Below are 25,283 nucleotides of genomic sequence, written 5' to 3' on the forward strand. Positions count from 1 at the left end.
GTGTGTCACAAAATTTTGTATTTTGAGGGGGGAAAGCATGGATGTGTTTATTGTGGGCTTGCCCTCGACAGCCAATCAGAGCCAAGTAGGTGTGGGCTAGTGAAAGACAAGTTTGCTTGACTCGAAGTAGTGACTCCTCCTGTAGAACCAGTGAAATCCTCCAATGGGAGGCTCAGAAAGCGAGTGGGGTGATCTGACGTCACATCTCAGGCTCTAGTGATTACATCATGTATTTCTCCTAGAGTAGTGGTGGGAGGAGGGGGGGTGGATACACTGGAAGGATACAGGTGGCCAAGGCTTCATAAATTGGTACAGTTATCAAATATTTGTCCAGTTAAATCTGAAAAAAAATGTCCAAAATCCATCCATATCCTCAAGTACATTTAAATGTTTAATTTGAATCAGTAAGTTATGCTAAACAAAATGTCTCATTATTTATCTAGGCCCATATCATAGAATGGTCAGTGCAGATGCAAACTTTTCACAAAAATCACAATCATCTACATTTAAATTATGCAGCTTGAACTTGTAAGACGTGAACACACCAAAACATGAGCACAAAGGGGAGCCCCACAAAGGCGTGGTGGGGAAATAGGTCAGTGACCGAGAGTAGCACAGCAAAGTGGTTTTCAGTACCAGTGGAGTAATGTAAAAGCCTGTCAGCAGGAGTACTATTGTTGGTGATGTGCGTGCTTGTAAAGGTGCATATCTTGCTCACTGGATTTTGGAAACCTGCCAGCGATGCTCAACAGGCAGCAAAACATACTTCTGTAAAAACTGTCTGGGCACTGGGGTTGTTTACATTCTATGTACACGAAGTTGCTGATAGTTATCGAGAGCAGAATGGACATTTACATGAAGCACCGTATGGGAGGGGGCGAGAGGCACATGCGACACAATAGCCACTACAGTGCAAGATCCAGGCAGGGTTGCATCAGCATGTGTATGGGGAAGCAGGAGTTTGACACAACACTTGACTATAAAATAACCACAGACAATTGTGAGGTAGAGGTCACACATTGCTAGTGTTTTATTGGACAGTTAAAATACGTGCATTAGGTCAAACAGAGATCTGAACCATAGGCGATGGCAGCAGATAGCACAGCCAAAGAGACATGGGACAGCCACCAACAGAAAACAAGGCCCTCTTCCATGTCCACAATGTTGCAAGTTTTAGCTAAACGTTCTCGCTCATCAATATCATAAGACATTCAGTAACCATTTGTAAGATAGCCAGAGTTTCGAGGAATACATGTTGCAATCAGGACTTAAGCTTCATAAAAGCAAGTAACACGGTACACTCTGTTACAAATCCAGAGATGCGTCACACACAAACACGCTGAGAATTAAGCTCCCTTTAAAAGTATCTCCTGTTACACTTTTAGTAATCATCTTTGTTCATTCTGCATGGTAAGAGCTTCTTAAAGTGGACACAATGCTTGATTGTAAGTTTGATGCTGTTATTTCAGTTACCAGGTTACCTCAGAGGTATACACCCAAACCTTTTAAACTGTAGCCATACAGCAAAACTAAAGCAAAGTTAAAGCTCATATTAATAATCATTTATTTTGTTCTACTAAAATACATTTAAAGATTTATTTATAATAAAGACAACTTAGACAAATAATTTTCAATGTCACCATTGAAATTATGTTAACAAGTATAACAAATCATGAATATTTCCCTCTGGTGGAAAACCTTTACTGATAACTCAACAAGTAACTCTGGTACATGATTAGGCTTTAACAAACTTGGGAAAGTCAAACAGACTGGTTCTAACTGACAAGGCTTTTGGTCTTTAAGGGACTGGCTGAAAAAAATCTTTTAAGTGCAGAGCAAAATTAGAAACAAACCAGAGTGTCAGCAAAAGAGCTGAGATGGAGACAGAACAGCTTTTGCCTTTAAGTGTGATCTTAAGCACTTGTCAGCAACACACCAAAGACAAACTCCACTTAGAGCTACTTTGCTGCAATCAGTCAGTCACAGAAGTGGTACCCAGCAGTTCCAGCAAGGGCAGATAAATCATAACATGCCAAGAATGAAAATACGTCTCTGACTGAACAAAGCAAAGTTTCATACTTTACGCTGAATAAAGTACAAATGGTTTGTTTGGTTATGCGTCTCAGTGCATGCTCAGTCTGAACCACATAGAGGTGAATGGTTAGGGGTACAAATACAGATGATTTTTTTGACATGAACTATAAAAATACAGTCAAGGGATCAAACAATACATTAATCACTCTGCCTTCTGAATATTACTATGAGCCAATAAGTGTTTTTTTAAACAGATACAGAAACTAATATTCCTGTATTTTGAGGTATATACAGTACATATATATAGTATGTCAAGATCTACATATGGATACATCCTTTACAATAGAACATTATTGTATGCTATGTTTTTTTTTTCCTTGTAGTCAATCATGTTCCCAACGCTATGCCATGCTGATAATTTCAGTGCCATATTTTGTCTATGTAATTTCTATTACTCTTGAAAGGTTTTGCAATCATAATTTGTGAAAATGAAGTCCATCCATCCACTTCTAAAAGTGTGCTTTGTATAGTGGACAAGGGCTGGAATTTAAGAGTTAGAAAAGCTATGTGCAAATTGAAGTCAATCTAAGACTATTTCCCATCCCCTATAAAAATAGTAACCATCTTGTAAACACAAAGGATAATATACATTTTTTTTGTTTTGCTTCAAAGTGCACTGACATTAATAAAGCAGGGGAAGGAAAATGTTCATGATACCTTAAATTCGGAAAATGCTTATTGTTCAAGAGGTGAATTTAAGTGATGATTGGTCATTAAAGCCTCAAGATTCTTTGGAATGGCTGTCAGCAAACGTTCAGGTGTGTAATTCGTAAGTCATTTTATTGTAGCTTTTCAGAGGAAACTGAAAAGACTGATGGGAAAGACTCCATGGTCACTTTCCTTCCCCTTAGCCACTAAAAAAAACACAACAGAATGCTAACAAGTGCTTTTCAGCCATTTTGCTTTGTATTCCCTTTGATTAAAGGAAATGCTAACATATACAGGTTATCAAGGTTAGCTATGATTTAGCTATTATTTTCCAAGTTAGCAAAATTATCCTGCTAACACCACTCTCTCCATACTGCCTCTGGCAAACTGAGTAATTGTTCCCATTCTACACATATCTCAATATTATAAGCATTAATAGAAATCTAAACTGGAGTAGTTGTAGAAAAAAAAAATCCATGGATTGACAATAACCACAGCGCTAGTACATAGTACAGTACAAACCATTAAAAGAATAAATGCATAAATTAGCAATTTAGCTGAATGTATTAAAACAACACAATATATTCCTAGTTGACTCTTTTCATATCGCCTCAATGCGTGGGCCTGCAGTGAAATTTCCCATCATTCTTTTCCACTTAGCAGTAATATACATCGACAGAGCCACAGCATGTTTTCTAAACCACATCTAGCAATGTTGGGTTGTCTTCCTTTGGTGGAGCGTTACAAATGAGACGCAGGGCTGCGAGCAGATCCCTCACTAACAGATCAACACGTCGATATATAGTAATACATGACGCAGCACTGGGCAGCAAGCATGTTGGACCTCTGCATGTTAGGGCAACACTGGCAAGAGGATGACAAGGAGGTGAGATCACTTGCTACACCACTGCTGGGCAGCAATGACGTGGGTCTGGGAAGAGTCTACAAGGCAAAGAGGGCATCTTCCGTCCGTTCAGCCTTCTTGTGGGAGCCGCTGGGGGCGCTGACGGGGGCAGCGGGGTTACCTCCGGGGGGAGATGGGAGAGAATCTGCTGCCTTCGCTCGCTCCTCCAGGAACTTGTCAAACTCTGAAAGAGACAAATCGACTTGCCTCAGTGACATTATGTAAAGCTGAAAGTTGATCAATGTTGTGTAAATGAATCGGCGGAGGTGAGAAAATGAATAAAGCCTCCGACGCTTTAGAGCTAGTGGCACATATTCAATTGCTTATATCGATTGTGATGGGAGTCCATACCTTCGCTGGTCACCCCTTCCTCAGCGCCATCACCTTTCTATTGAGAAGAGAAAAGTGAGAAGATGATACACCCATACTGGCACAAGCATGGACTCATCACTGTGTTTCAAAAGAGTGAAATAAGTTGCAGTGTACAGTGGGTAACACATTAAACTCTGTGTTTCAGATAAAGCACCATACAATTCAAATGCCTATAAAGTATGCACAAACCAAAACACATCTGTACCCACACAAAGTCACTCATGTAGGATCCGTCGACCATGCATCTATCCATATGCTTCTCACAGGTGAACACAACAGGGAGCCTTCTTTGGCCTATCAACCTCCACATGCACATCGCTTGTTTTAGCTCATCTCAGTTTAGGACTATCATTAGCGCTATGTTAGCATATCTACATCGTAGAGCCCACACTGAAACTGTTATATGGCAGTCATTGGTGGAAATAGATTAGATGACGGTGAATGAGGAGGTGGTGAAGTTAAGGGAAACTAAAGGTGAATCTATCCGGTTACATGAGATGGATGGATGAAATGTGCTATCAAAGAAAAAACAAACAAACAAAAAAAAAAAAAGAAACCGAGAGGAGAGGAGAGTAAGAAGAGAAAGATATAAATCAAGGTAAAGAAGTCTCACCACGTCAGCACAGAGCCACTCCTCTATGTCATCCATGACAGAGGACTGCGATACGGGGATCTATGGAGCAAAGCCATGGACAAACCAAGGGGCAGCACCAAAGCCACACAACAGAACGGCACCCCACCCAGACAACAAAAACAAAATTGTAACACAAAAAAAAAAACAACAAGAACAGGAATCACCAAAGGCTCAGAGAGGAAGATGACAAAAAAAAGAAAACAATCAAATCAAAATGAAAACAAAAACAAAAGACTTCACATTTGCGGTGCCAACACACACCTACACCCACATACACACACACACAACTCCTTAAGTCCCTGCGTTTACAGCTTTGCCACTGCAATTTTATCACATTGAATGGATCTGCTACTCAGCTTGATACCTACTATGAGAACAGGGGTTCCCAGGTTGTGTATTGTTCTCATTAGTTCTGTAGTGCTGACATGGCTTAGCAGCTGCCGACTAATGTCACACAGCAGTGTTAATTATTCCACATCATTAGTTAATTAGCAAATCGCTTGAACATGATTAAGAGATTGATTAGAGGGAAAAAGCTGAAAGCACAGGGACCCTTGAGAGCCGGGGTAATCACACAGTATACACACACACACACACACACACAGAGCACACTCACTGCACACACACACACACACACCACAGAGGGCACACAGAGCATGAGCAACGCTGCATGGCGTGCAGTGACTGTGATGATGGAGGCCATGTCAGAGTGGATGGGGTGCGTTGGGGTCTATGTATGCGTGTGTTGGACAGCGAGTGATCGGAGTGACTCAGGGAAGCAGCACACAGGACTCCTGGGAAAGGAATCGGAGGCCACAGAGGTCACCGTGTTCAGCATGGCTACCATTTCTGAAATACCACTCTAGTTCTCTTCTGTAGTCATGTGATTTTTTTAAGTACCAGAGTCATGCGTGCAGAGACAAATGTGTGCCTGATGACTTTCAGTATTCATGAGCTGTCCTTGACCACATCCCCAATTATGATTCAAATGCAGAAATGGCTTTAGAATAATGCAATTCTAAGCAATATTATTATGTTATGGTATTCATACTGACAATTTTTAAGGCTTACCTAGTATTGGTATTGAGATTTATGTGTAGCATTGTATGCCATTGAAAAAGAGTTTTTCCATGGACAAGAAAATGTAAGTCGTTCGATGGAGAGTAACAAAGCCTACTTGGGGAAATTGGAAAAGTTAGTTCCACGCTTCGTGCTTTCAGGAGCAGAGCGCAAAGTTCATGCTCAGTACTTAAAAGTCATCTCCTGTCACTGCCTCTGTGATGACTCAAAGTCCACAGTCGACGTCGACCTGATATCAAAGTCGAATACAGAGACCAAAACCCCCTTCCTGAGGCTCTGTGATATACTATACAAACACTGGTGGGGTTTCCTCATGAGATCACAGTTAATGCAGTGAAGGAGCGTATCAAAAGATAGGCCAAGGCAGTCAGGGGCACCGGATTTTCAAAGCAAAGTCATTCAGAGGAAAAAACAAGAGGGTGTGTGAGTGGGGGAGAAAATGCAGTAAAAGAGCACGCAGTAAGAATTCTATCCCACTCGTTACTCACAACAGTTACATTGATAATTTCAATTCAGAGTGTGCTGCTTTATGTTCAAATGTTCACAATCATAACAGCAACTTAATTGTCACACTGTTAAGAGCATTACAAGTGTTGGTTCATTTGTTAGTTGGTTAATTACCTAGTTTTTGTTAGAATGGGATATCTGAGCTAGTCGTTAAACATATCTAGTATATTATCATTTTTCTACAGACCGTTAGCTTGGAGATGACGAGGACAAATGCTCACAAATACTCACCGCTACACAGAAGTGTCAAACCAGCATCCATTCACACAAAAAAAGATCTGTGTGGATGACATGTTTCCAGTACTTAAATTGTTGTTGCACTGTTGTTATGAACACTATTTATGATTGTTGGTTTGGACCTTGCTGTGCAGCAGAAGTAGCTGCACCCCTCCGTTGTTTTAGTGTGCGACTGTTAAAGAGCTGTGTCTAGCTGATATGGAAGCCCAAACTCGCTCCTGGGGACCAGGCTGGCTCGTCATTCCATCCATGGAGGGGGGGATGGAGGAGGAGGGGAGAGGTGGGTGGAGGAATGAAGGAGGAAACCAGCAGTACAGGGGACAGTGTTAAGCACCCATGTCTGACACAGATACAGGCATTTAGTATACTGAGCATGCAAGTCTATCCTTAGCCCAGTCACACCACCATGGCTCATTGGCATTAGGTTCAAGAGAGCCTAAGATAACAGGTGGATATGTTTTCCTCCTAGAAAGAAAAACTGTCCCTTCTACTGTTGGTGCTGGGCTGGTTTGAGCATTTCAGTATAAAGGGGTGGGATGGGGCTGAAAATGAGGGGGCAGTCGATGGATGAGGAGGATTATGGATGACGCCGGAGGGGGGGTGAGAGCAGGGGTGATGGTGGACGCGGGGGAGGGGTAGGAGGACACACTGAGGATGGAGTCCTCACCATTCCTTGGGTAATAAGCCAGCTGTCTATGGGCAGCTCCTGATCTGCTGGGTTATCATCCCCTTTTACCCTCAGCTGAATCAACAACAGAACAACACCTTACACAAGAGAAGAAAGGTAGCAGGCCCCCACCACACCATAGCACACAGTGCAGAGAGAGAGACAGAGGAGAAGTCAAATATGCAAGAGAAGATTGTCATTTAAAAAGGGGAAAAAAGAGGGCAGAAAGAAAGAGGGAGGTGAGGGGTGCATTCCATAAAGATGAGAGAATGAGGAAAAGAAGAGGAAAAAAAAAAGAAGAGACTTTGAACCCCTCAGGTAACAAGTGCAAAAGGCACAGGGCATCTAAGGTAACTGGCACAAGGGATGGTGTGTGCAATCAACATGGCATGTGTGCGCTTGTGCATATGCATGTGCGTGTGTGTGTGTGTGTGTGTGTGTTTGTGTAGTGGGGGTGGTTCAGATTTCAGAATCATCTGTGTACCTTGTGATAACCATGCAAATGTATTGGAACGTGTGCTGAGGCAGACAGAAATGGCTAAGACCGACAAATCCTGAAACTAGCATGTGCCTTTCTTTGTTTAATTCTCTGTGCAAACTGACTGACTGGTGTTTGAGTTTGAATCAACAGAAATTGGATTAAAAAAGACTTGACATCCAGCATGCAAAATGAGAAACTGAATGCATGTTTCTTAATGGCTGATAGAACTGGTGAGACAAAATGTCTGCCTATTTGAATACAAATGCAAAGAAGTGACGATAATTTGAATTGAGAATCTGTTTTCCATACTTATTTTGAGTATTTATTCTATAGCCATGCTTACTGTGTGTGCAGTTGCCACAATGTAATATAATTATTATAGCCATTCAGAGCTAGCAATAGTCACTATACAATCCTATACCTTTGTGTTTAGCCCAACCATTGTGGACCATCACATGCAGGGAGTGACCAAGGACTGAGAACAGACTGGCGCGGGAAGGCCTTGTCAGACTTGTAAATAACACAGCACCCACACTCCATGTCTGGGTGAAAGGAGGGACATAGGTGCATAAAACTACATCCCGCCGCATGCTTCGGTGTACTCACCCCTCCTGTGTTCTGTTGTCTGACATCCAAAGCCGAGGCCAGGCCGCCCAGAGCCTGAGGGTCCTCATATTTTACACTGTGCACACACACATAAACAGCATAGTTAAGATATAGCCTCTACATTGGGAGCTCAACATCTAAATAAACCAAGCTGAACAGAAATAATAAAATCAACAAAAATAAATAATATTAAAAGGAAAAAATTCACCCTAAAACACTTTAACAGTTAAAAAACAACAACTATTGGCGATGTGCCTTGCATTCCTGGGCCCAGTGTGTTGTTTGGTGGTGTATTTTTCTTATTCCCGCAGATAACTGGCCAAACATAGACAAAGTGACTTTATGTGAAGATATTTTCAGAGCAGCTACAATGGAGTTTGATAGCAGAAAACTTTTCAACTATCTACAATATCAACGGTAAATGTCAGTTATGGTGTCAGTCCCTCAGAATCAAAAAGCAAAGAATTCTTTCTAGACTCACTATTTTACACTGACATTCAACAATCATACAGGGAGAAATCCATTATAAACATAGCAGAGATTCCAGTTTCTCCATAGACAGTAGCCTCAATAGACCAGAATGCAATACAGCCACAAGACATGTTGCGTTTTGAATAAGGAGCACGACTAACCTTTTCTCAATTGGAAAAACTCACGCTTTGTTGCTTTTGCTATGCTACCACTATCGCCATTGTTATTGCTCTCTCCACCTACACATATAAGCCACAGCTGAATGCAACAAGTTCACGCCACAGAAAATAGGTTCAGTTGTAAACAGTTGTGTCACATTTCTATTCTTATGCCACGTGGATTTAAATAGCTATTTAAACAACAGGACAAATTATGTCTTGTATAATGATGTCAGAAGATTGCAGGATGCTCCAGAATCAAAGTGGCAGACAGAGAGAAATCTAGACCTACTTTTTGCGCTGGTCAGCCAGAGAGCTGGTCCTGGTCTGAGCGAACATGTCAAAGTCATCCGGGTTTTGGCCTGACAGAGAGGACAGGGTGCCGCTCACACTGTCTGAACCCACATCTGGAGAGGGACAGAGACAGAGGGGAGGGGAGAAAGAGAAGGGAAGAGCGAGGCAGAAGGAAAAAGGAGATCAAGAATCGAAGGATTGTGGCAAAAAGAAGAAAAGTTAAATAGCAGGATGACAAAAGAATTGACAGGAAAAGGGAAAAAGGTAGTTCTATAGTAACCAATGGGAGTCTTCATCTATTTACAGATCACCCCCATGGGTCATCATGTGAGATGCAGTCATCCTTCACAGCGCTCCTATACGGCACTATGCTACTCTGTACTTCGCCATAAGAGCAGCAATATATCTAAGCCTTAGCCACAGAACTACAGAGTGCAGAGACTTCCTAGAGGCCAACAGGGGAGCTAGCAGTGGTAGGGGAGAGTCTTTAACAGTGAGTTATGGAGCTGGGCTTATTTCCCATTAGTAGCCAGATTATGAGCCATTTTTACACTCTGCTGCCTCTCCAATGCCAGGTCTGCAGAGACTGGGGGAGTTACTGCTCTGGTAAGAGCATTATGTGTGTGTATAGTAGGTGGAGGTTTGAAGCAAGACATATATGGGATACAGCACATTTTTTTGTGTACAGTATTTGTGTGTATGCAGAACATTGCAGAAATCATGTCCATACTGAAATACAGACTTCATATCATGATACCCCTATTCCATCCCTACCAAGGCCAGCGAGTGCGGAGGATAGCGTTGCTGGGGTGGGGTTGCGGGCCGGGGAGGCGGCGGCCGCAGCAGTGGATTGGGGCGGGGGGCTGGACGCGACCCTGGGAGTGACCACAGCTGGGGAGCCGGGGCCCAGGTCTATCAGGTTGTCCTCTGTGGCTTCATTCAACATCTGGGAGCCGAAACAGAGAAGGAGAGAGATGGCTGTTAACAATTATTAATGGATCTGAACAATTAAGTAGAGTATGAAGCAACTTCAATCTGCAGTGTTGCTGATCTTCTAACTTGGCTCTTTTGCTACATTGTAAGAGAGGAATCTTAACAGGAATCAACCCAAGCAAACTGAGCTGAGTGAAGCTAGGGAGTATTCTGTTGGTGTTGAAATTCTACTGTCTATAGACTCTACAGGAGTGACTATTTTCACAATTAAGAGACAAGACTTTAGGTCAGCACTTGGGGGTTGGAGGCTATGCACAGGAACAATACTGGGGGTTGAATAGGAACAAGACTGCACAGGGTTTGAGATGCTTAGGTAGCAATAAGAAACTGAAGTGGACACAAGTGTCTGAGACAGAAAGCTAGAGGGAGGGGAGGAAAGGGCATGTCTAGTTTCACTTGACGGTGGTTACAATGTTGACACAGGTCATATGGGCCTAAATATTCGCTCCATATAACAGACGTGTCAACATTAATCACTCAGTTCATCCCAGCACTGGCTTGGATAGAACGCAGCACTGCTGTCATACTTGCCTCTGTCAGCTAGCCACAACACAAACAGAAAGAGCACACAGAAATATCAACAGAACGCAGACACAAACACTATGTGGGATGTTAGTTAGGGATACCCCAATCCATTGGCGACTGACTGGTATTAGCAAGTGTTTACTCTAAATAGCAGACTGGGGATTGGTCTGCTCTGATGCTCCAGTTTCATAAAGCTGAAATGTGAGCCATTTGCATTAGGTGTTAATGTTGGACTGGATTTCATTTGCTACAAATTAAAAAAAACATAAATGACCCCACCTATCAGAGGAGGATTTCATTATCGATTCACATACTAGCATACTAAAATAAGCATCTGAATTAACATACTGCTGTGCTGATTGATTTTTCTATTTAAAACATCACTCATAGCATCTTTAATGTTAGTGAAATTGCCACAGGCAATGTGAATATAGACTTATTAAAATGCAAGGAAGATATGACATTTTCTGAAAGCATGCTAAAAGCAAATAGAAAACAAGATATTCTAAGAGAGATGTTTGGGTGTTTGATTTCTGCACTTTGCAAGCAAAGTTCCTGTTGACTGTACTCACCCCGTTGTTCTGCGCAGCTCTACCCGACCTGTACCGCTCATACCTGTGAGCAGCACAAAATCCTTTGAATGTTTTTAGCACATGCTTTGCTAGCATCAAACACTTACACATCTTTCATCTACAGAAACCTCATGAAAGAGACGCTTTGCCAGTTTGAGGCTATAAAATGTTTAAAAGGAATTCCTACACAGCGCTCCAAAAGACTGAGATCTCTAACTTTGTGATAGTTAGGCTTGCTTCAAAATGTGCTCTATGTGCCAAATCTATGTCAATGAGCAGACATGTTTCCTCAGGAAATTTGATTTTTGTAGATAGCTATTAGATGTCAGGTAAAATCTTATCTAAAGGCATATCTTTAGGCTCATGGATTTTGTTTAACCAGCATATGCTGAGATACACTTGGGCAAAGCAACAAAATTCAAAGGCATACCAAATTATTAATGGGTTGAACATATCAGACAAAGTCTTGATCTTACTTTTGGGAAAGCAAATACGCCAAGCTCAGCTGTTGGACATAGCCCAAATTGTACGAACTTGAAAGAGGAAGTTTGATTATAAGATCACTCAACAGAATTCTAGTGATGTAAACTCTTATTTATTATTATTTATTATTAATATTATTATTATTCAGTGTGACGTGGATATTCCTGACATTCAAGGCTACTTCAAGTCAAAACCAGTGTGCGCTGCCAAGCCCTTGTTGAGAATTGTGCCATCGTACCTCTCGTATCGAAGGAAAATGTTGTTGAGGTCATCATTGACATGTAGCAGCTCCTCGGTCACCTCCTCGTTGGAGACACGTGAGATCAGCTCAACCACTCTCTGCTGCATGGCCCTGCATGTCCTGTTCAGCTCCTACACACACACACACACACACACACACACAAATACAAATAGGTAGAAGCAATGTCAAAGGGGGCATTCTATCAGTCGGTAGGTGAGAGAAGCGCATGGGAGGGGCAGTTGCTGTATAAATGTATAATATCAAATACCCTCCCCTTTAGTGAGCAATGTTGCAGAGAAATCCAAGCATATGAATTCGATCTAAAACTTCTAAAAACTAAATGAAAACTTCTGAGTACTAAAAACTCTACTTGTGCTCACAGAACATTTTGTCAGGAACACATTTTTATGGCCCAATTTTAACTGAATGCTCAGCCAGCTTTGTTCAAATATGGGGGAAAAGTTGGAAATTCATTATTTATTTTACACAATAGAAACAGATCTTTATTAGCCCTGGGTTGGAGGTTCAAAGGTAAGCAAGGCAGAAAGATTTGTTCAATCATGTATCAAATTCTGTCAACGCTGTTTGTGTAGTGCCTGGAAAAAGAAAAAAGAAATTGCATGAGGTACCACATCACTGCTCCGACTGGCATGGACGCCCCAGCACCCAGCACAGGGCCGAACTACAGCTGACACAAATACCACAGTGGATTTGGCCCGAGGAGCTTAAACTCTGCGTGAGTTTCTGTACCACTGCTTACCAGCCAATTCTAGGAATTTTACCACAGCCAGCTGTCTCTTGATAAGTTGTAGGGCGAGTTGGGCATTTCTTCTGATAACTAGAGACACTACTCCCCCTTGTGGTCGCAAAGAATTACAACACCTCACAGTTGAGAAATGCCATGTCAGAGAGCTGGATGAACGCCTTGTACAGTATTTAGGAAGTGTTAAGAGTTACACTGGCATTTTTAAAAATGTTTACTAAATGCCATTGATGCAGCCTTTAAAGACCGCTTAGTAATAGTTGAGTAATAGAGCGCATTTCCAGTGTGTGATCAAATTGGAACAGGCTTTCTTGGCATGAAAGAATTGGGCTGAACAGTAAGAGAAATCTGGGCCTGTATTCACAAAGCTTTTAGAGTAGTAGTGCTGATTTAAGTCCTATGATTTCCCACCTGATCCATTCCATATAATATATAAAAAAAAAAAAATGGATCCAAAACTGCTTGATCCAAATCTTACTGATTTCTTACTTACTACTTACTGATTCCACCTCTGATGTGGATTTGCTTTGCTTTGATTTATTTCACGACTTTAAAACCACACTAGACATAAATAAAATTATGTCAGAGACTATAAAGTCAGACTTATTTCCACTGTTGTCCCCATGATGTAAAGATGCAAGTCATGTTAGGCTGATGTGTGACATTGCAGGTGCTTGGTGAACATGGGTCTCGTTGTGTATTAGCGTGCATGTGCATCTAACCTGAAGCAGTTCTAGGTCAGAGGCGTCTTCCTGGCCGGGGACCATCTCCGTTAGCATCTCCGACATGACTTTGGTGTTTCCTCTCACAATGTCCAGCTCGCTGCGCAGCCGGGCGATCTAGACACACACAGGTTCAAGGGTCATGTAGATATATCCGGGGCTTATTCAGTGTCAGCGGTGCAGCAGCTGTGCTTCAAGGCAGCGGATTGAGTTGTCATGACATCCGACGAAAATCTTGTAATCTGCTTTAGCTGCTGCACTTCACTAGTTTACTCGTGGACTTGGATACATCTGCTTTACTGACCAACTCTCATTATGGCTGCAAATTTTGAACGTTTCATTCCTTGTTGGTCCAGTGCGAAGGTAATATCAGGGGTCATAGGTCACTGTCCATGTCGCTCACCTGTTCAGGGGTTGCTGTGATGGGGCCTGGTACATCGGGGATGTGGGGGATCTGTGTGATGGAGACGGGGGCCGGGGCGGCTGCAGGTTTAGGAGGCCCGGCAGCAGGGGAGGCTGGGGCTTTGTACTTCAGCACGGCTGGGTCCACCTCTGGTATACCCTGTGAGAAAAAAAAATTACCATTATAGGCTGTTTCCATGTGTGCGTGTGAGTGTATTTGTGTGTTTCTGTGAGCATTTCTCCTCACCCTCTGTGGTGTGTGGATGGGAGACAGCGCATCCAGGTCTGCCATTGGGAATTCAATGCCTTTCCTCTTCAGTTCCTCATAAATATGGACCACCCCAGTCAGGTCAGGGCTACTCCTGAAGGCATCCGCCCAGGCCTGCCACAACACACACACACACACACACACACACACACACACACAGTGTAACATAACAAACATTAAACACTAACAGGCAAACGGGCAAAAGGATTTCAGCATGATATTAATGCTTGAAATCCTCAAAAAAATGAAAATAAATGAAAATCTTTGAATAATAAAGAATTCAAGTGCCATTTTACGTCACCATATCAACACCAAGAGCTTGTTGTTTCTTGCCTTGAACTCAATGGCATCCAAGTGTGAAAATCCTTATCAAAAAAAAGGTTAAGGAGTGCTTACATCCTTCAACACAACCACTCTCTTCCAGTGTAAATAGACCGAGCAGGACAGGAAGGCCTCATCTAAAAGAGGAGTGTCCCGGGGGTCTCCAAAGCCTTCAACAAATCCCTATAAATAATTAGAGGACAATGGGAAGAGAGACGGAGAACACCACCTGTTGGCCGAGGTGCCCTCAGGTAACCTGATAACACCGGAGGCTGCAGTCTGCAGCACAACACCTGGGATGTGGTCCATATGCCGCCCAACTGGCTTCCAACAATACATGGGGCTGCAGACTGCTGTTGACCTACTTGATGCCATTTATAGAGATGACTGTATGTTACAGTCACACTGACATTACATAGTAGTTAGAGTTCAGCCGAATAACTGTCATCCAACAATATGATTCCATGATGTCATGTAGCACACAATCTTGCAATGGAGTGTCAGTGTTTTATGCTACGCCCTTTCACGCTTATTCGTGAATTGAACCCTAGGGAAAAGTCAATGAGAATGAAAACTCAGCTGCAAGATTTATATCAGCACAAGAAAGAACCTTGACTGATATACTATAATATAACAACTAAAGAGAGCACTAATGCAGAAAGCCCCACTACCTGTATGAGGGCCAGCACTTTGTCTTGTACGATGGTCGGAGGATTGGTTTTGGGGGAGATGATTTTGACCAGAACGCCGTCGATGAAATCTCTGTTGGCCACCTGGACATGAAACCTGTGTCCGCAGTTCTTCACACACGTCTCTAATACCTGCAGAGCGGGAGATGGAGAGGAGAAAGAGGGAGAGAAGCCTGATAAATAGAAAGACAGGGGAGAAGAAAAGTTTTGCGGTGTGATAACTAGGCCGCTGAGAGAAACTTTGCTCTCTGATATTCACAAAAGATCTCAGTGATGGTGCTTTGATCCCACTCTGAAAGGGCAGAGGGGCTTTTAACTAGCAGAGCTATCAAAGACACTGGATGGGTGTAAACACAGTTCAAAGAGTATGGCGCCTATAAACAAAATAAAAGATGAGGAATATAGGACAGATAAAAACAGCCCCGACGTTGGCCTGGGGAAGAGACAAGGTGGAATGAAACGACCAGCAACACAAGATCTGGAGAGCGTGGGAAGTGTTAAGCAGGGCGCAACCCTCTAAGGTGGCCTACACATTGCCTCTTCATAAATATGTCACCCTTGGTTGTTTGAAGTCGGATTTTAAAAAAGCAACAACAGGTTAGACAAGGCTTCCTAAAAGTAAAGAATACACTGGTTCCTCACTAAATGTTCCGAAGTTGGAAGTTAGCTTTACTGTGACACAATCCCTACTGATGTGCGACTGGTGAATTTGATGCCAGGTTACAGTGACGAAAAATCCAGGTAAAAATAAAAACTTCTTACCGTTAGTGCCAGCATCACCTCTCTGTAGTTCTTGTTGCCACTCAGTCTCTTCTTCAGTGCCCGCACAGCGTCTTTTGGCCTGGAGGGACACAGCAGAAAAGACACAGCTGGATAAACCACCCCAGCTGAGTGTATGCATGACATCTTTGACTTTGTTGGAATAAATTATTTCCTATGTCACAATAACAGATGCCAGTCAGTCTGTCAGTGTAACTGTTTGACTAAGAGGGAGACAGCCATACAGTCGTACAGTCAGTCAGACCATCTGTTTCTCCCTTTCTTTCTGCGTGCCTATCTGTCTCTCCCAAGGCAAGATCAAAGGTATTCATGTATAAAGAGTTCAGGTTGGCTCTCCCTCCCTCCCACTGCCCGTCTCTCCACTGCAGATGATACGTAATAAGCTTTTATGAACTCCTTCATGAGCTACATTTTTAAGTGAGAGCCGAGTCTGAGAGTAAGAGAGTGTGCGATAGAAAGGGACGGACACAGAGAGCATACATCACTTTCTGAGACAGCACTGTGTGTGTGTGTGTGTGTGTGTGTGTGCTCACTGCTGCTAAAGTATTAGGCCTATATTGTCACAGACCATCTCACATATGCACCATTGACATCAGTTAGCCACGTGGAAAAGACAGAGGCTTTCAGCAGCAGACAGCAATTAAAGGTCCAGTGAAATGAGAATCACATTTCCCAGTCACATGGCATTGTTTAACAAAGGGCATGTTAATGTAAATGCACCCAAAATATTTGAAATGTCAGTGTCATGGAAATTGACAATGTCCATTAAGAAACTTTCTCTCTGGTTGTCAACAGAATCAAAATGCATTAGACAGCCAATCTACTTGCCAGTATAAATGACATCAAATATACCCAGATTTTACTGAAAGCTCTGATTGGTTGACAGTACGCATAGTTAATGAGGTGCCCTGTAGTCTATCAAAAAGTTGCCAGCTGGGCCAGTTCTTGCCGAACTAGCCAAAATCACCATGCCTTCATTATGTACAGTGTCGCTGGGTGCCGAAGTTCTAATACTGAATATCTGTTCCCCAAAGATGAAAACATTTGTATGCAGTGGATGGCACAAATAGAGGAAAGGATTAGGCTCTCATTCCTCGCATTACAAAATCTACAACAAGCTTTTCCTCACTGCACTGTATCTTTAAGGGTATGTATGTAGAGTATGAGGGTACAAAGTGAAAAAAACAAAATATCATCTTGAAATTGACGAAGCAAAGCTTTGCTTGGTCTTCAGGATTTTCAGCGGTCATCTCATGTTGTCACGCTCATAAAATGAATATACATTTCTGTACTGATTCATTAATTAGGCTAATTAATTCAAAACTAATATAAAATTCAGACAATTAGGTAATTCTTTGACTTTTTAGTGAAACCGTGCCGTAGTACGAGTTATTAAGAAAACTTGTGTTTCAAAAGAAAAATTCTGAATTGCTGCCCTCTCCCACGACTTCAAGTCTCAACACTGGAGCTAACCAGACACTGTCCAACTTGCTGAGCTACATGAATACAAGACACTCTAGTGTTCTGTGAAGCTGAGCTGTGTGTGTGTGTGTGTGTGTGTGTGTGACAGAGAAGGCCCCATGTCGCATGCCAAGACAATGAGTGCATGTGGGCACGAAGAATGTGAATGGCAAGGAGAGAGAGAGCAAAGAGCTCAGGGGAAAAGGGAAAAAAGACAAATGGTAGAAAGCCAATTTTTATATTATATAGCAAAATAAAGCAAAAAAATTCCCCACCAGCTTTCCATCTCACAATTCTATGACAGCTAACAAAAACAAAAGGCTTTGTGTTGTGTCTGGTGGTGAAACAGTAGTCGGTGTATTATTTGCTTGAGCCACTCAGTCAGTCAGTCAGTGTGTGATGAGTCATCGAGAGCCCAGATTAACTCACAAGGCCTATAGATTATCAAGACTATGCAACAACAATAAAACAATCAAGTTTCCATGACAAAAACTCAGAAGACTCGCTGTTGTGGGACCAACACAGGGACCAGAAGTCTTTTTGGGCTAAGCGGGCTCACTAGTCCTGTAGAAAACTAATCACACATGAGTTGTTTACTTCAGCAAACTGTAACTCAGCACTGATTAATTTCTAGACACTGGGGCAACTCACCCCTCCTCTGTCTCGTTGATGATGTCGCAGATCTCCATGTTGAGGGTCCAGTCCTCGTTCTGCAGGCCCCCATCTGTGGCCCTCTCTGGAGGAAGACAAAAAGAGGTCAACCAGAATATTTAAGATACTTAGGGACATGACTCCAAAGTTCATGACACCTTTTCATTGTAGGCTCCATTGTGATCCCTAAGTGTTTCCCATAAAATATTAATGTTTGGGCGGCCCGACCAGAGCCCGCCAAGTAAACACTTCCATTTGGATTCATTCCGGGTGCCATGATCATGATGCATGCAGTTGGTGGTACTCACCAATCTAGTTTTCAAACAATCAAGACTTTGCTGCCAAGTGCCAAAAGCATGTAAGTGAAGTACAATGATGACAGTAATTCATTGCACCTACAACGCAGCACATGTATCCTCCTTTCAAGTCACAGACTGTCTGTGCCAACACCAACTGAATGAAGAGACAGTTTGAAACATAGCCTCGATAATCACAATGAAGTATAATAGTTAGCTAATGTTGAAATGCCATTAGCTTATACTAGACAGAGAGGCTTTATTGCCTGAAGAGAAAAAAGAGAAAAAAAAAACAGCGTTACTGGGCTCGCTAAATGAAATGTCAATAACAAGTCATCAATAAACCATCCCCCAATGCCACTGAAGTAAACTGACAGCCTGTGGGAAACGCTGCTTAGGGATTACTTTGATCTATTATCCAGTGAGGGCACTTGATGAATTTGTATGGTTTGAAAAGGGAAGCCTGTAGGCCTAATGAACAGGCCAGTGTTTTGTTTTGGACAGACACAAATGCTTCTGCATAGACCATACTGTTCACTCAAACTTGGACAACTGTAGAGAGACACACATCACTGCCTACAGTTAATTCAGTTTCAGTTCTGTATAGAATGTACTATAGCATCATTGCTAAATGGGTCTTAACAAGAGGAAGCAAAGCTGAGCTGTAGCTAGCACTGTAGTGAGGTTTTGAAGCCTCACCCAGAGTCAGTGCCCTGCCAGTTCTCTCACTATTAAGCATGACGCTACATTTAAGTCAGCCTGGGCTGTCGCCTGTGCTTACAAAGTCAATGCAGACTAATTAAAGCAGCCCATTGCTTACATAACAGTGAGCATAAAAAGTGTTGTGTAAGCAAGTCAACATGTGGTGGCAGACTGCATTGCTCTATGCTTCAGAAAACAGATGTCTCATTTTCTTTAGTCAAGTGACAAATATTCTGTGGGTAGAGACTATAAGGAAAGTGGGCCATAAATCATAAGTCATACTCTTTAATCACTCAAGTGAGTAGACTGTAAAAGGATAAACGCTAACGTCTTGCTTGTACTCATTCTGCTTCGCTGCAAAAATAATTTCACTATGAAATGAGATTAGCCTACACTTTTAGCAGAAAATGGCAGCAAAGTCTTAAATGACAAACTGAATCTTAGGCTGGTAAAAACAACTATTGATGAAATTAGAAATTCAATTGAACATGTTTTGTCATTATTCCCTTTTGGAGGTGTGAGCAGCCTGGACAAGCAAGAACCATAAATAACTGGAAACTAATCTCTGGTAGAGGCCATGGAGAGTTAGGGTGGAGCCTTGGGTCTGGGATCAGGCAACAGATCAGACTACTACAACTCTTCGGTTTCATCTAGCCCTCACAACATTGTAGGCTCCAAATCTCGCATGAAACACTAGAGTGCCATGACACAACATCGTCCACCATCCACTGCTGAATGACACAACTTCTAGCTCTGCTCAGACGCATCCAGCTCTAGGAAACTGCTGCAAGGATAAAACAGTCAGCTGGACAGTGAATATCTCTGGGGAAAGTGAAATTGATTGTGGGTGTGATGAGGCTGCGTACTCAGCCGTAGCAGTCCTGATAACAGCGACCTGCTTTCCCCTTCACACTCCACCCCACCATTTAATAGCATTTTGGCTACAGCCAGGAAATAATGTGCTACAGATTGTGAGAGGCTATAGTGATGAACTGGCACAGTAGTCATCACTGTGTTCCTCACGCCGTCTCTCCCTGCCTCCCCCGCCCCTCATCCATCATGTCTCAGAATGTTGATATCTCCCAGGATTGCAGTTATTTGAGGTGAGATTCAGAATGAAAGAAAAAAAAAAAAAAAACGCTTTTCTATTGAAGTGAGCTATGACTGACTTCCTATGACTGACACTCAATAGATTCTCATTAGATGATTTTGGAGCTTGGACAGGAAGAGCTTCTCTCCCTGCAACCCAGGGGCCCAGAGCAAGCTGTCATGCCCAGGCCAAGAGCCTCTCTCTGGGCCGTGTTGCCTTCCTATTTGGGAAGCTCAACACTGGACAGGCCTGACAGCCATGACTTATTCATGCTCTACCTCCCCTCTCTAATCAAATTGCCACAGACTGGGCAAGCACTAAGAAATGGGCAACTTTTTGGGGCAAACTTTGATTCCTGTCTAAAAAAAAACCAACAAAAACAAAACAAAACTTTATAAGGAATAATTTACACACACATAGACAAAGGAATACAAGATGAATTTCAACATGAGCTGCATTTCAAGAAAACACTGTGCTGTATCTGGCTTCTCAGTGCAAGGATGTCTACAGTTTACAGAACACTACTTCGGAAGAATTAACCAGCTACTTCCTCTGGGATATCCCATGTAGGCCTAATCTCCTCAAGTGGATTGGCAGGTCGAGGCAGGGCAGGGTAGTGGTGGTAGAGGAGGGGAGAAGAAAAACAAAACACAACAAAGAAAAACATGCACAAGATCTGGATCTATCCGTGTGGAATAGTGAGCTAGAATGACATGCAACAAGCAACCAGAGCCTTGCTAATAATGTTAACTGCCCACTGAGTGCATTCCTCTCTGTCCAGTCTCCCAGTCCTGGGAAATTGACACCACACCAGTGCAGCCAGTCGATCACGTGAGTTAAAGGGTGGCAGGCTGTACCATCCACTGCCAACAAAGCCACATATCTCTATCCTTCTCGTCGCCCGTGTCCCTGTGTTTTACTCCCTTTCTCAATTCTCACGCTTGCTACATCCTCGTTTCATTGCTTTTCTTTTTTACTCTCACTTCTCGTCTTTTTTTAAATTCTCTCGCTCTTCCCTTTCCTTCACATACCTCTGAGTCAGTCAAGGAGCAAGGGTCAGCAACAGTGGACAGTCACCAGCCAAATGCCGGTTGCCTAAAATTTGCTATAGCTGATAAGTGTGTTTACTCTACTAGGCTCTTTGGCACGGATCTAACCAGCATTCACAGGGGCTTTGGCTGGTCAAATAGTGTGAATTTTGGCATTTATCAGCTACTGTGACAGTGATCAGAGGATACTAAGTTATAGTAAGTTATATAGAAAGGTGACAGAAAAGGCAGAAAAGAGTCCTGTCCTATGTCCTGTTCCCATTCTAAAATTGCCTCATTATAAAAAAGGGGAGGATCCAGGGACGAGTTGACATGATTATTGTCTTCTTTCATTAGTGTCAACATCCATTCATCATTGGCCCATTACTAGTTCCTCAATTCAGCAGGTACTGCATTAACTATACCACTAATGGACTGGCAGACTGCTGGGTTTCGAGAGGGCATTTATTTAACTAGGCCTCCCTCCCCTCCCTTTTATTTTATAGTCTTTCACCACTATGCTGACTTTTAGGAAAAAGAGTTAGAGCAGTAGGCCAGAACAGTCAAAGTGCCTTGAACTTCGAGCACAGGGGAAAGATGGCCATAACACTCCACGTATATCCTGACAAAAGATGCACATCAGATAAACACATAGCCAGAGCCTCCTCATGTAAACTGGCAACACACAGACATGTGCACACATCATTCACCACCTCCATCCCATTCTCAGTCACTTAGGAAATGAAAAAAGCTCTATTAAGTTCTTTACAATGCAGGCCTCATCAGCTGTGCTGTCTCTGTCTTCTCTCTTGCTCTCTCTCATTTCGTCAGAGGTAACCTGATCCCCCATCCTGCTGCTGTGGTGTAAGGTACCACTGCCACAGCCAAACAGACAGCTGGCTATACAACTCTGTACAGTACAGCAACTCAGCCAGAGAGATTAGACTGGAGATATAGCAATCTCACTGTGAAATGGTGAAATCCAAGATGTGCTGCATACAGCCCATTGCCTGACCTAAAGGGACCTCTGTAACATGAGTCAATGGAGCCTTTACTGACGGTTGGTGCCTGGGGGCCATCTTGGATGACTTGGCACAGAGCAGCTGACCAGTGGGTGGCGAGGAGAGCACACCCAGGCCAGACCAGCACTGAAAGGCCCTCAGACTCCCGAAGACAAAAACTTCCTTCCTCCAACAGCCAATTGCACCCAGGAGCATGACTAATATACTGCATGGCTATCTGCCTGCTATCTCTAGAAAGTGAAAAGCAGCTTGGGTCAAAGCATGAGAAATTCTGAGTGCTACACAAGCCAAACCCTTAGCCATAAGAACATAATAACTGTAGTTTGCTCGACTGTTTGCACTGTCAAAATAGAAATCATGCAATCCCTGAGGCCTTTTGTAATGAGTACTATGTGCATGTATTCAACCATTCAATATTTCCCCTTAGAGATGCATGTTAACATGCAACTAATCAATCCATGATTGTGTCAGTGATACACTGTGACCTTGCCTGGTGAATCCTATCCATCCCAGGCAGCAACCAATTTGAAACTCTTCTTATTAGAACATCAACTTATACTGACCACAGTGTGCAACATTAAATAGTTTAGTCCACATATGTTTCATTTGACAAGATGTAATCACTTGGAAGCCAACCAACCATGACTGCAGCCTTACCACAGCAAGACCAACCACACCCACAGGGATACTCACTCACACATAGATGAAATGAACACCAGCCCCTAGCCAGACTAAACTGCTGGTGAATTTTGTTTGTGGCTGGTAAAATTATCTCATCTAGCAGCCACATTGACAGGTAACCAACCGCCATGTGGAGTTGCTATTCTAAAATTCTACTTGGCTGGTAAAATAGTTAAAGTGGATGGTAAATTAAAGGACGCACCAGTCACTGTAGCTGGTGGACAAAAAACAGTTTGTTTCCTGGCCTGTTCATCACTCACATCACTAGTGAGGAACTGGGCAGAGAAAAAGTGATCCACGATATTGAAATGAATTACAGGAGTTATTGGTGTCTAAGCTACTGTAGCTGTGAGGATAGTGAGTTGAGTCAAGCCTGCCTCCTCATATGCAATGTGATATAAAAATCAAACTTTCATCGACCATCATATTATCCAAAGCCTGCGGAGCACAGGTGAACAGAGGTCAACATGGTGAGAAATAAATGTTGACCAACATCTGTTTTGCAGCAGCTTAGCAAAATGCTATGGTCCATAAAATAGGAAATGCTACTTAAGCTCCAACATCTTTTCTGCCTCAGGATAGTTTAGACAACTTCACAAACACTTACAAGCATTTAAAACCAAGTACGAACTGTTTACAGTAAGTAGGGTAAAGGGTAATACAGTAAAGCCAAAGAAGGAAACCATTCTAACCAAAGAAGGTTGTCTCTTGATGAACAGGAACATAACAGGAGGGATGTTAGTTGTAAAACAGTGGGGTGGAGAGGGTGATATATTATATGGATACTTCCTCATCACATCCACTGGGCCTCACCAGATGTCAACTGTGGGTCAACAAAGCCAAGGAGAAGTACATTTTTACATCTCAACTCTAGATTAGACATGTTTACATTATCAAACAAAACAGAAAGTCTAGTCTGTGGTTTAAACATTAAGGTTCTTCCTCTCAGGATTTTTGTCTTCCTCTCATGATAGAAATGGATTGTTTCTGTGAACTGCAAAGCCTTTTGGACAACAGATCTGAGTCAGAAGTTGCTTATCTCTGAGCAGTTTTTGTAAACAAGCTGAAACTGAGGATAGATGTAACCACACCAAGGGGATGTGGTAGGCCACAAGTGTCTCTTCACCTCTGTACAGCTGAAGCACCAAAAAACTGAACCCAGAAATCCAGAGGTCAGAGCAACCAAGTTGACAAGGCAGTCTGTTGAATTAAATTGTGCTACAATTGAGAAAATATTTGACTTAAAATAGGCTAAAGTCCATGCAGGCCGTGGTCACTGCACTACCCAGACCGTTCCCTTTGACTCAGTTTCCTTGCAAACTGAGCATAAAAATACATCACCGTTGTCTACATAAATACAAAGGATGATTTAGCGTAAAACTGAGGTCATTTGTAATTACAGCAAGCTAAATTAGCTGGCTAACATTAGCTGGAAGCCCATTCCAACTAGCTGACGTTTGCTGCGATGATGCTGGCTAGCTCGCTATTTCCAATGGTGCGACGTTTGGCGCCGCATCTCCCAGTTAACACCAAATGTTGGTCCACGTTAAAACTTTGTATCGTAGATGAAGTATCACATCACTTATGGATATTTTCAAGGCTAACTTACCTATACATTGGCCCACTGGAGTGCTGTACGGATTGCCCAGTAAGAACTCCATCTTGACAACAAACAATCTGCTCGGGAATGATAGAGGCTGAAGCCCAGACGCGTTACCATCAAGTCCCGCCCTCAGAGTAATCCTATTGGAAGAAAAACCCGCAAGTTCAATATGTATGGCTGAAGCTAATGTCAGTTACTTTTAACTGTTAAAGGTATGTTCAACAAACCGGCTTCAACTTTACGTACAAATATGTTTCAAATTGTTTAAAATCTTCAAAATGTAATTTTGTTATACACCATGATTGCATACAAATGCAAATCCACAACACAGATAGAATTATGAACCCAGGCATCAACACTCATATTATTTATTTTTTTTGAATGGATGTAGCCCACATTATGCTGGAGAAAAAAAAAGAAAAAAAAAGAGAGATGATTAAGTCAAAGAGATCAACTGTGGATTAAATCATTGTGTCGCAGCTTGTCCTCATACATCATCAATTTAATTAATATTTTTTTCTGGATTATATTCTATATTGCTGCGAACATGTCCTTATCAAATATGTACTGTATTTGAGATATTATTAAAACAAGCAAGTATATTCTGTAACTTAAGAGGAAAAGGAGAACATCCTTTACACTCCACATAACAGCTGTTCTACTACTGTGCTATACAAATAAAGTCTGACTACTGCTCAAAACTGTTTGTAAATTGAATCAGTTGAATGCAGCTCAGAATCAGTCAGTTGCTAGGCAACACTATACATACCCGGGTTTGAGACTTTAAGCAGAGGTAAGGTGTTTGACCTTATTAACGTTATCGATTGAAACGTGTAT

At 42.4% G+C, this 25,283-nt stretch overlaps 1 protein-coding gene across 3 annotated transcripts; it reads right to left on the reverse strand.

The window, feature by feature from the left end:
- Positions 1 to 1,006: 1,006 nt before the first annotated feature.
- Positions 1,007 to 24,538, reverse strand: tom1l2a (target of myb1 like 2 membrane trafficking protein a). Of its 3 annotated transcripts, XM_071921205.2 has the most exons (16): positions 24,453 to 24,538; positions 18,025 to 18,109; positions 15,895 to 15,973; positions 15,115 to 15,264; positions 14,102 to 14,236; positions 13,856 to 14,014; positions 13,453 to 13,569; positions 11,965 to 12,098; positions 11,244 to 11,286; positions 9,928 to 10,099; positions 9,152 to 9,266; positions 8,231 to 8,306; positions 7,144 to 7,218; positions 4,632 to 4,691; positions 3,998 to 4,034; positions 1,007 to 3,830 (listed from the first exon to the last, which is right to left on the reverse strand). In XM_071921205.2, the coding sequence occupies exons 1-16, from the start codon at positions 24,502 to 24,504 to the stop codon at positions 3,685 to 3,687; spliced, it is 1,635 nt and encodes a 544-aa protein (XP_071777306.1). In that variant the 5' UTR covers positions 24,505 to 24,538; the 3' UTR covers positions 1,007 to 3,684. The 3 variants fall into 3 exon arrangements, with proteins under 3 accessions (XP_071777306.1, XP_071777307.1, XP_071777308.1); XM_071921206.2 differs by lacking the exon at positions 7,144 to 7,218; XM_071921207.2 differs by lacking the exons at positions 4,632 to 4,691; positions 7,144 to 7,218.
- Positions 24,539 to 25,283: the final 745 nt, after the last annotated feature.

Source organism: Centroberyx gerrardi, chromosome 7 (assembly GCF_048128805.1).
Source record: "Centroberyx gerrardi isolate f3 chromosome 7, fCenGer3.hap1.cur.20231027, whole genome shotgun sequence".
NCBI lineage: Eukaryota > Metazoa > Chordata > Actinopteri > Beryciformes > Berycidae > Centroberyx > Centroberyx gerrardi.

Excerpts from the sequence above, each read along its gene's own strand:
- tom1l2a (XM_071921205.2), bottom strand. The coding sequence starts at position 24,504 with ATGGAGTTCTTACTGGGCAATCCGTACAGCACTCCAGTGGGCCAATGT. Across the intron at positions 11,287-11,964 it reads ATTTTCCTTCGATACGAGAG|GTATGAGCGGTACAGGTCGG; the intron begins GTACGATGGCAC and ends TGCTGCTCACAG. Across the intron at positions 7,219-8,230 it reads GACAACAGAACACAGGAGGG|CTGAGGGTAAAAGGGGATGA; the intron begins GTGAGTACACCG and ends TTGTTGATTCAG.